At 44.9% G+C, this 12,246-nt stretch overlaps 1 protein-coding gene across 1 annotated transcript in view; it reads left to right on the top strand.

The window, feature by feature from the left end:
- The window catches only part of LOC146813006 (killer cell lectin-like receptor subfamily B member 1B allele A), a 314,313-nt gene that overhangs the window by 293,221 nt on the left and 8,846 nt on the right, over window positions 1-12,246 (top strand). Inside the window, exon 5 of the mRNA XM_085614667.1 lies at window positions 8,612-8,718. Coding sequence (XP_085470793.1) covers window positions 8,612-8,718 — 107 coding nt within the window. The remainder of the gene's footprint in view (window positions 1-8,611; window positions 8,719-12,246) is intronic.

The following is a 12,246-nucleotide window of genomic DNA, read 5'->3' as shown; positions in this document are numbered from 1 at the left end:
CCTTTCCTAAATCAGATCGACTAGTAATAGCCTAGTATCGCGGTCCATCCTATCTTTATTCCACATTTCCTAAACCTACCTAGCCCACATATTCCAAAGAATTTGGAATAAACTGCAACAAATGCTATTCCAATCTCATTCGCAATCATTCTCCATCTCAACCCCCTTTGATGGGCCAATTCACTAAGTCTGCATTTGTCTTTAAATACATAGATGGACGCATGCACAAATACACAAATTGGTTGGTTGCTTGTCACTCACTGTACGAGCTACACAAAAGGTTCTAACTAAGAACTGAAGTGAGAGGACGCACACCGCTAAATTACTAATACTAACTACCACTATCTTACCGACAGGACAAAGGAAAAGAGTCTCTCTTGCGTCTGCATTACTTACGTTCTAACATAATCAGCCCAGGCAAGCCCAAAGTCAGAAACAAGTACGATTAGGTAGCGCCGAGCACCTGCCTAGAATAACGATCACATAATATAAGATTTGTAAAAGTAACTTACCTGCATGTGAGCAGTATGCTTGCTATTTGGGGAAAAAATATTAGCAATAGCAATGCACAAGTAATAATAATATTAATAATTAGCTACTCACCGAGCCTGCTACCTTAACCCCTAGCAGGTCCAGCATGTTCTGCTCTCGGTCCAGGATGTCGGACCGCCAGTGCGTCAGCTGATTGTGGGTGCGCTGAACCCCAGAGCAGTGATACACTGCCCAGCACACCCTCGCCAAGCAATGCTAGCGCTCCCGGACCCGGGCCGAGGCCAACAATCTGAAACACAAGACTCGAAACTCCTTGACTCATCATCTCCTCCAGGTCCTGAGAGCCAAACCTATCCCCTCAATATCCTTCGGCTCTGAACTTCTTAAAGGAAAAGACACTGCAACTTTGAACACTTTACAATTAAACCTCTTAAAAAACTCTTTGCAATTCCAAAGTACGTCTCGCAATCCCAAATCAGGCTTGAGTTTGACCTGCATGACCAGGACCCATCCAGGCATGGTACACCAGTAAAATATCTTTGTAGGATGAGGACAGCTGAAGCAAATTTGCTCACACATCAGTGCTGGCTGGAAATTGAAAAGCAGGCCAACAAAAATAATTCTGTGCTCCCTGCATTACAGCAGGCAATCGCAGCACTGCAACTAGAAGTAGCCTGGCACACCCTCATGGAATATGCCATTTCCAAACGTCTTATCTATAAAGCTGCCAAGCTGTTATAATTTGTCATAGAGAAGGCCACTTTAGCGTATAAATGGCAAGCGAGGCTGGTCATGCCTTCATATGCAGCTTGGGGTCCCCAGCCATATCTGTCCTCCCATTTCTCCGAGGCCAGGAAACATGATCTAATGCTAATACGTTTCTGCGTTTTCTCATCGAAAGACATTATACCCTCCTGGTAGCAGCCCTGGTCCACCACCGAGTGCCAGCTTTGTGGACACATCAACAAAACATTGCTTCATCTATTGTGCATTTGCCCGGCCTTGCTAAAACACAGACAAAAAAACTCTTATGCACATTATTAAGAGCTTTGAAAATCAGATCATACCGACCAGCTGAAATCACCTTACTGGGAGGGAATTCAATGCAAGTAGCATGCAAGGACATGAGATTCTTGAGCCTCGCCGCCAAGGAGCTGAAAAAACCCAGCAACTGACTGGTTTCTTCTCCGATCCGTGCTCCCAGCTGAGGGCTCAATAACAGTCAGACCTCAGGAAGGAGCAGGCTCATAGTACTTTATACTCCGAGACCTGCCATTAATCTCACCGTTCTACAATGCTACCAGATCTGGTTGGCAACTTGTATAATAAACCACAAGGATATCCATATTGTAGCAGGCTGTGGTCGATTTTTAACAACTTAAGTGTACCATTTTGATTGATTTTATTATGCTAATATCTTGTTTGATTTGTTGGTTCTGTCTAGCCAAAGCCAAAATTACAATATATTTCTTACCAGCTAGGCAGAGCTCAACGTGACTATATGTACTGTTTTTTAATGTGTTTTAATGGACATCATATATTGTCTTGGCCCATCTTTTAAAGTATTTTAATGTACATGTAATGGTTTTAATTAACTATGCATGATAAAATAAAGTTGAAGCTAGTAGCGTAAATGGAGGCAACAGTGACAAAAGAAGACTCCCACCTTTCCCGTACAAGAATATAACATCCTTCCCAATCCGTAAGTGTGTCTTCGATATGAAAGTGGGTATACTTATAAATGAAAAAATCTACCTCATTGTGTTTCGGAGTGGAAGAGGAATAAAGTGCCGTAAGGTATTATCTATGTTGCCTTCAATGTTGATGCTATTTTGGGAGATGTGCTTCCTGGAGAAATATAAATGCTGTGGAAGGCCAAAGGAGTGACCGCCATATTGAAAATCTCTTATTAAGGGTATAAGGTCCCTTCACATTGTGCAAAGTGATTATCGGCATAATTGATGTATGGGTGTATGTGTTGTATCAGTATAGGTGCTTTCATATGCCATAAGTAGGAGGGAAGGCACCGGCAGACCCACCATGGCCTCCAAGTGGTACCAGAAGTAGGTGCATGACAGGCAGTGATGTTTGTAAGGGTGGGATAATCGTTAACACTATAGACATACACAAACCATAAAAAAACATAGGTGCACAAACTTACGATGCTGGTGGTTGGAGCGCAGTGGATGAGGGGAAGGACCATCGCCTCCGACAGGCTCAAGAAGCCGGTTCGGGTAGCAGTCACAGCCTAATCCGTACAATGGAGGAGGTTCCTGCAGAGGCACCGCCGTATGGATTACGATGTCAGTTTCCGACAGCCTTTTCATCGAGGTCCGACAACCATGGACAGCTGCCGGAAACGGGCTTTGCGGCCCCTAGCTGGACTCCATCCCCCTTAGGCCTCTGCGATATGACCTGGGGGCATATGTGGTGCCCCCCCAAACATCCATGCACCTAGTGCATGGATGTTTAAAAACATCCCTTTCTCTATTGCAGGTTCAGCTGGATCGCATTTCCGTGTTGCAGCACGAGCCGCAATAGAAAAAAGGAAGCTAATTGGGCTATTGGGTCCACCAAACTCCTTGTTGGATGGTCTCAAACCTGAAACGATGGCAGTAGGAATCTCGTCCGACAGCAATTCTGGTTGCAAACCATTGAAAAATATCGGACTCCTCTACATAGATGGTAAACCCTTTGCAAAGAGGAAAGGTTCACTTTGAAACCCTGTACCCTTTGTGTATGTTGAAATTTGTTTGGGAGTTGACGGCAGGTCCCTACGACCACTCTGCCAACACAAACAGACTGCAACACCGAAGCAAGCAACCTTTACAAATGGATGCACCGACACTCCGCCACCCCTCAAGAAGACACCAGACAAGCAACACTCCAAGAAAGTCAGCTGGCTAACCCCCACCCTCCACAAGTCCAGACACACCTGCAGATAACTCGAGAAGAGATGGAGGAACAACAAAAGCCCGGAACCCACGCAACCTTCAAACTGCCATTAACGTACTCCACCTTCTCCTCAAAACCACAATGAAATTGGCCCTCCATGACAAAATCAATGCCACCGCACACAACAGCAAAGAACTCTTAGCCATCGTCAAGGAGTTTGCCAGGCTCAACAGTGAGACCACAGATGTCCCACCCTCCCAAGATCTCTGCAACAAACTTGGCACCTTCTTCCACCAAAAGATCAGGCAGATCTACAACAGCTTCAGCACCAAAACAATGCCATAACGCCTCCCAGGCAACCACACTGTAGCCCAACAGATCGTGCTCAACTGGACTCCTCTCACCACAGATGACGCACTCAAGACCATGAAGAGCATCCACTCAGAAGCTCCATTGGATCCTTGCCCGTAACACATCTTCCAGAGGGCAGTTGCCCCTGCGCTTCGCCACACCATCAACTGCTCCATCGATACTGCCACCTTCCCCGACAACTGGAAACACGCTGAGATCAACCCTCTGCTTAAGAAGCCATCCGCTGACCCTACAGACCTCATGAACTTCAGACCCATCTCCTTTCTCCCCTTCCCAGCCCAGGTCATCAAAACGGCCATCAACGTCCAACTCTTCGGGTTCATCGAAGAGAACCACCTACTGGACATCTCCGAAGCAACCACAGCAGGGAGACAGCACTCCTTGTCACCACCGATGACATCAGCTCCCCCCTCAACTGGGGCGAAACCGCAGCCCTCATCTTACTGGAACTCTCAGCCGCCTTCGACACCATCTTCCACCAAACCCTAATCACGAGACATCAATCAATCAATCAATCATGGGCTTGTATAACGCAACAACTCACCCATGAGGGTTTCAAGGCGCTTGGGGGGAAGGGGGGGGGCAGCTTCACAATGCCAGCATCTGCTACAAGGCACTGGACTGGATCCACTCCTTCCTCACTGGCCCAACACAGCGAGTCAGACTACCCCTATTCCTCTATGAACCTACAGAGATGAGCTGAGGAGTGCCCAAGGGCTCCTCCCTGAGCCTCATCCTCGTCAACGTCTACATGGCCCCCCTCGCGGCTATCATCAGAAACCATGGACATTGTCTACTATGCCGACAACATCCAGATGATCTCTCCCTTACCAATTAACCCACAGCCACCAGAATAAACTTTCACAGCGGAATGAAGGTCGTTGCTATCTGGATGAAAGTCAGTTGCCTCAAGCTCAACTCGGACAAAACCGAAGTACTCATTCCGGGACCCGACCCCTCAGCCTGGGATGACTCATGGTGGCCTGCCGCACTAGGAACTAGGCCTGGGCTAAAATTCCATTCCGCTCGCAGAAATTGCGATAATTTGACATGTTCGCGTTCCGCGGAGAGCGCGAAAATGGCAAAATTTCCGCAATCCGCATCTTACCGGAATTTTTTTTCTTGCTCACGCTGTAAAAAAATACATTCTCACATGCACGCTATCGCCTTACCTGATTCCACGCATTCGCCGACAAGTTTTCCCCATCCGGTCGCGTTCTCCACAAGCTGTTGGATTGTTGGTAGCCATTTGCGCTGTCTCGCGACAGTTCGCGCCCGCATTAACGTCATTTGTCACGCGATCACGTCATTCGTCGCGCGATCACGTTTTTCTTCTCGCGATCATGTACTACGAGAGTATGAGATGATTGAGATCTCGCTCCCATGAGCAACCGCATGGGTAAGTTAGCGAGCCGCGATCACGCAGAAAATACCGCGAACAGGCGGGAAAAAACTTCTGCGTCCCCGCGATATTTCTGCGTTTTTGCAGAGATTTTTAACATTTTCGCGATAGTTTGCGAAAGTGAACTTCGAAAATTTCGCCCACCCCTACTAGGAACCCCTCACACCCCTACGGCCCACGCAAGCAACCTTGGCATCATACTGGACTCCTCGCTCATAATGAACCACTAAATCAGTGTAGTATCTTCATCCTGCTTCCACACCTGCTTCAAAAGAAATTCAGATAGATCTCCACAGAATCTAGAAAGACAGTCACTCACTCATCACCAGCAGACTTGACAATGGCAACACACTCTACGCTGGCCTCACACAGAAACAGCACAGGAAACTACAGAACATCTAAAAAGCCGCAGCCAGACTAGTCCTCGACATCCCCCGCTGCAGCCACATAACACAACACCTCTGACAACTTCACTCACTCTCAATCAACAAGAGAAGAACCTTCAAGTTCCTCACACATGCCTACAAAGCTCTCCACTATGCCAGACTAGCATATCTGAACCACCGCATCGCATTCCAAGTACCCGCCAGACAACTTTACTCCGCCCAACATGCCCTGGCCTCCGTCCCACGGATCCACAAGACCAGAACCAGAGGAAGCTCTTTCTGCTACCTCGCCGCCTAGACCTGGAACACCCTGCCCCTCCATCTCAGGCAATACCCATCAATGACCCAATTCAGGAAAGACCTCAAGATCTGGCTCTTTGAATGAACCTCCAAGTCTAGACAGATCAGCATCCCCCCCTCAGAGCCTTGAGACCCTCACAGTTGAGTTGCTGCTCTGTATACAATCCTGATTTATTGATTGATTGACTGCTAACTCTTATAAAAAAAAAATTTTAATATTGAACTTTTTTTAAGCTCAGTATTGTTTCCTTTAAGGAAAACAATCTGATTAACTGAGCAGGCGACAATCCATGTGATGGCCTCCAATCAGAGTGAGTTTCAGTTTTCAAACTACATCAAGCATTTTAATGAGTTAGGTCTAATTGTGACACATTCCAAATCCTTATTTTGCAAAGTATAACATTTTAGTACACAGGTCGGTTTGCAAAATGTAATATCATTTGCAAATGTCAGTGCGCTATTTGCAACCACTTTTTGAAAATGAAATGTTTGTACAAGTTCTGTCTTAACAATATCATTGTACTAGACGGTGATGGTACCAAGTCATATATTTTAGAGAAAGCGCTCTTCCATTCCTTTTGTTTAGTTACAAAAAATAACTGCAGGGTACGATTATCTGCAAACTTGAACCAGGCAAAGATCAACAAATAGTTTATTGAGAACCAGGGAGTGACTGTATTAAAATGATTAGGCTAGTTTTATGTAAAATGTCACGCACATTTATTTCTTTGAAAAAAGCAAAATAGAAAGGTCAATTTGTTTGTTGACATAGTAAACAAGTATTTTTAGTGGAGACAATTACAGTGGGACAAATAATGCACATAAAATTTACATATTTTCATCATGCAGCTAAGTTTGTCAAGTGTTTTCATGGACCATATGCTGTGTTTCTAGCCATCTTTTTTTGAGTTGGAGTCTTTGTGTGCTTGGCTGAAGTAATATAACTTATAACAACGACCTTCAAAAGGAAAGCCCAGAACTGATTACAAGTTCTTCAGCAAACATGGACTTGTCTGTCCGTTCCTACATCGGAGGAAGAGATGCTCACCCCCTCTCTTGTACCACAACAACTTAAGAAAGATGCACCTCGGAGTTACACACTGTAAGATCTCTGCACAAGAGCATCATTTTCCATTTTGAATTCATTCACTAATTTCCATAAATTTGCATTGACGTAGCTGTGTCCATTCAGAGGGAAAGGTGAACGCAGAGGCCCCTCCTCTGCTATGGCGGCCCACCCTGCCAGCACTTTTAAAAGTGTGAAAAATAAAACGATAATAATAGTGGTTTAAAACCTGTTTTATTATTGTTTTAATATTCCTTGTGTGGAGGCTTGGAGGTGGGGCCAGGGAGGTGACCGCTGGGGGGCAGTGCTGGGCACTGCTTTCACTGCGCATGTGTGTTTGGCCGGAGGTCTAAGGCCTGCCAAACCCAAATGTGCAGTGAAGCTTTCTCCAACCCCAGCTGCATTTGGAGAGAGCAGACACAGGCTCCCAATCTGTCCTGGAGTGCAAATCATCGGCGCTCAGGCCAATCCTAAAGCTGCTCTCATGATGAGTGCTACGCAAACAAATGATGGACTGAATGCTGAATAAATGCTACATTCACCCCAGTCAAGAGATCTGGGTTAAATCCATCGTTCTTTTGGTCACCATGCCACCCCAGTTTAGACCCAGCCATATGCAAAGTAGTCTTGACCCTGTGCCTCATGGGAACAGTCCAGCCCGAACTGCCAAGCAAAGTCCTCCCTGGACTGGAAACAAGCATCCTGGGACCGGTTTCTGGGTATTACCCTTCATCAGCCAGGCTAGCTTGAATCCAGTGGCACAGTGAGCAAGGGACACACGTCTGGGCATACCCATCCCACTTAGGATCAAAAGTGCTACGCAAACACATTCTGGACGGTATGCTCACTGTGCCACTCGATTCAAGCTAGCCTGGCTGAAGAAGGGTGACATGCCCTGAAACCGGTCCCAGGATGCTTGTTTCCGGTCCAGGGAGGACCTGGCCTGGCAGTTCGGTCTGGACTGTTCCCATGGGGCACAGGGTCAAGACTGATTTACATATGGCTTGGTCCAAACTGGGGTGGCGTAGTGGGCAAAAAAAAGATGGATGTAACCCAGATCTTTTGACTGGGGGAGAATGTTTGCATTGTCAGCATTCCGTCCATCATTTGTTTGCTGCAACACTTTTCGCCCTAAGTGGGATGGCTATGCCCAGATGTGGGTCCCTTGCTCACTGTGCCACTGGATTCAAGCTATCCTGGCTGAAGAAGGGTGACATGCCCTGAAACCGGCCCCAGGATGCTTGTTTCTGGTCCAGGGAGGACCTGGCCTGGCAGTTCGGTCTGGACTGTTCCCATGGCGCACAGGGTCAAGACTGATTTGCATATGGCTGGGTCCAAACTGGGGTGGTGTAGTGGGCAAAAAAACAATGGATTTAACCCAGATCTCTTGACTGGGTTAGAATGTTTGCATTGTCAGCATTCCGTCCATCATTTGTTTGCTGTAATGATGAGAGCAGCTTCAAGATTGGCCGCAGGGCAGGCTTGGAGCCTGCTTAGCAGTGAAAAGGAGAGGTCAGCAGTAGAGTGTCACGCGATCATTGAGGGTGCAGGTAAATTATTTTTACATTTTTTCCCATTTGTCTCCTTGGTCCCTCATTCTCGCCCCCACCCCCACCCTGACTCCTTTCCCCAACAAGAGCCGCTCCTGGGTGAATGTGTAGCTTGTACCTAACTTATGTTTGTGTTTATTTTGTCCAGGATTATCTCACAAGTAAATTTACCATCCAGGCTTGGATTGGACTTTTCATCACACCAGCAGGAAGACGATGGACCTGGGTAAAAGGATCTACTCTGAATGAAACTGTGTACGTTTACTGGATGCATTTTTAACACTGTGATGGGAGTCTAAGGCACACAATTGTACAAGTTGGGTATTTTAGCATTTATATGTTTTCATCCTGTGCAGTATACACAAAAGCAATAACAGAACCCAGCATATATGCACGCTGCAATAAGTGCTTTTTTATCAGTAGGACTGATGGCTTTACTTCACCTTGCACTTTTAAATACCAGGACCTTCGGCTTTCAGAGCACCACTTCTCCCCCTTTGATGTCACTCGTGGAATGGGAGAGGCCCCATAAAACATAGTGACTGCTGTGGAACAAACAAAAGGGTAGCTTTGTCATACTCGCAGCCTGTTCCAATGACACAGGAAGCTGCTTTCATGAGAGTGAAGCTAGACCCACCAACAAGCTCTGACACCTTCTCACCTGACAACACCTTTACATACTCAAAGCAGCTGGTGTGCTTCAACAGGTAAGAAGCAATGGGGTCTTCAAACACAGAGGTTTTACAGCTCCCTGACCTCCTTGGCAGGCAAGGAACCACTGTCAGAACTCACTGATAATGCAACATGAGATCCACTCAACCCCACATTAAAAGTAGACCCCATGGGATCACCAAATTCTTTGATCCTATGAAGGTACTTGGGACCAGATGTACAACGGCTTTTAGAGGCCGCAAATGGAAAATCAGGCCATTTGAGTCCGCTAAATAGCCCATTCACATTTACTAACCCTATTTGCGAATCTGTAACCTAATGCCAACTAGCAAAATAGGGTTTGCGAGTCACTATTAGGAAGGGGCGTGTCAAGGGCGTTTCATCCTGATAGCGAGTTGCAAGGGCATGTACGATTGTTTTGTGACCACAATGCAGTCACAAAACAATCACAGTTTACTGCCTACTTCAAGTAGGTGGTAAGCCAGTTGCAAACGGGAAGGGGTCCCCAGGGGACCCCTTCTCCTTTGTGACCATCAGTAAAATCTTTTTGGTCCCACGGACTGCTGCCTACTCTTAAAAAATTAAACAGAAATGTTTAATTTTTCTTTTGTGAAATGCATCCCATTTTCCTTTAAGAAAAATGGGCTGCATTTTTTTTTTTTAATAACCTGCTTCATTTAAAAAGCACTATTACAAACAATGGGGAATCCCAAAAATAAATCCGTAGTACCTGGGTAGTATATGTATAGAAACACAGGTGGTCCTAGCAGAGAACAAAAAATTCTTCCAAAGTGACTTATTTTCCTTTTTTCAAAAGTATTTTTTGTATATACCCAAGCATAAACAAAAATCTTTTTTGCAAGTCGCAAATTGAAATGGATTAAAGGAAGAGTTGTCCTACATTGATGGAGATTGAACAAAACCCATATACATGGAAGCTCGAGATTTTAGCCCCATGCCATTACCATCCATCATTGACACTATCAACAGTTTCCGTTCCTCATTATTTAATGTCAGACGTTCCAATGACTACCATTATATGCAAGTCACTGTTGAGATGCTGCTTACCATTCAACCCCCGCCATCACACTCCAATGGTGACATGATACCACATCATCCAGCGTCTGCGCTCCCGACGTGAGCAGAGCCGCGTGCACATTTTCCTCCTGGGGTCTTAATTACAGACTCGTTCTCCCACACATAATCATGAGTTGCCTGCCGGAGACAGTCTGAGTAAGTAATACTGCTCCTCAATCTCTCTCAACTAATTTTTCTCCACTATTCAGTGTAGTTAACATATCGCCCACGCGATGTTGTTATCTGTGCTTTAAGCCAGTAATTGAACCTTTTCTTTTTTGGATCCTTCTGCCAGATTTACTCGGCCTTCGGTTTTATTGGTACCAGGGATAACTTTGTATCCACTGCTCACGGAGACGCATGATTAAGGTAACCCTACGGTGGCCTCCTATATCTAAAACTTTTCCTGCAATTTTATTCAGGCATACTGTACTCGTATAATTTTTCTTGGTTTTAGATACACGTTGCCTGATTAATTCAGCCTTCATTCGCAACACTCCAAGAATACTACTTACCAAGAAACATGTTTCCCCAGTGATACGAATGGGTGAGTACCCCTTCCCTTATATGTTCTTGGTTCATTCTTTTGATTCACGATTTTAGCACTCTAAGCTCGATATTTCTTGCTTCATTTCCAATTCTATTGCACCGCTACGGATCTTCACTGGACCGTGGAATTGTTCTCCGCCTCTCCCCTGAATTGGAGCCTAAGGGCCCTTCTCTCCATTGCTATCAGCACTGAATTCTGCCCTGTGTTCTCACCGTTTATACCCAAGTCTTGTGTATAAATTATAAGGTACCTCATCGTTCCCTTTGAATCATCTCCTAGGTTGCTCCCATCTTTGTCCTGAAGAAGACCCCTCTCCAAGGAACAATTGGCCTTCACCCTACACTCGGGGTTGAAACATCGACATCTTTAATACACCAACCTGTAGTAGGCCCACTCTTTAGACAATAATTTGGAGTCTATAACTTAATGTGGACCATAGGAAATGTGTCAATAATTTCCAGACAAGTTCCAGTCTTAGAGATATTTAAACTATTTCGATTTTGTTCTTTGTATTCTTACGTCTTTAACCCTATCTAAATTCACAAGCACTCAACCCACCACTTATCCTCTTCTACTTACCTTGGAGCAACTGCTCAAATCGTTTAATAACAAACTGCTAATATATATATAAAGAAAGATTTTATTTTATAGTGGCATATAGGCTTTTTGTTTATGCTTGGGTATATATAAAACATAGGGCCAGATGTATTAACATTACATTTTGCGAGTCTATAATAGCGAATTTTACAGATTCCCTATTATAGACTGGTAAAATGCAATGTACGTAGGGATTCCTACGCATTTCTTATTTGCGACTCGCAAATTGCGGGTCGCAAATAAGGAATGGTTTCCTATTAATTCCTATGGACCAAGAGGCCCATAGGAATCAATGGCAATTGCGTGCGCAATTTGCTATGGCTACTAGAATAGCATTTAGAGAATCACAAATTGCGAGAAGGTTTTCCGTTCCTACATTGCACACAGCTAAATTGTGATTGCAAACGTTGAAATTCTGCGAATCCATTTCATTTTGCGACTTGCAAATTGCGATTGGTTAAAATCGCAATTTGTGAGTCGCAAAATAAAATAACTGTACATGTGGACACAGGACTCTTGCTTAGTGCTTCTCTAGATCACATAACTCCTTGCTGACATGTATGTCCATCTGGGAGTACTCTATCCTATATATAATTATATATCTACAGCAGCACTACTATAAAACTATAATATAAATGCCACACACAGCAACTGAGACATCTGTCTTTAAAATACCACTGTTCCCCAGGTACAATTTAAAATCTGCCATTAGAGCCCCTTAAAAGAACAGGAGAACTTCTAAATAAATAACCAGTAAATATTCATAGGTTTACTGACACATAGCCATGTTACACGCTTAATTCTCTGGGTAGGTTTTGGCTCCAGAATATCCACGCAAACTCACACTGGAATCAGGGAAACATACCTTATGTCATTGTAATAAATCT

This window comes from Triturus cristatus, chromosome 7 (genome assembly GCF_964204655.1).
Source record: "Triturus cristatus chromosome 7, aTriCri1.1, whole genome shotgun sequence".
Taxonomy (NCBI): domain Eukaryota; kingdom Metazoa; phylum Chordata; class Amphibia; order Caudata; family Salamandridae; genus Triturus; species Triturus cristatus.
The sequence above is the reverse complement of the archived record's forward strand: the minus strand, read 5'-3'. Positions and strand labels throughout refer to the sequence as shown.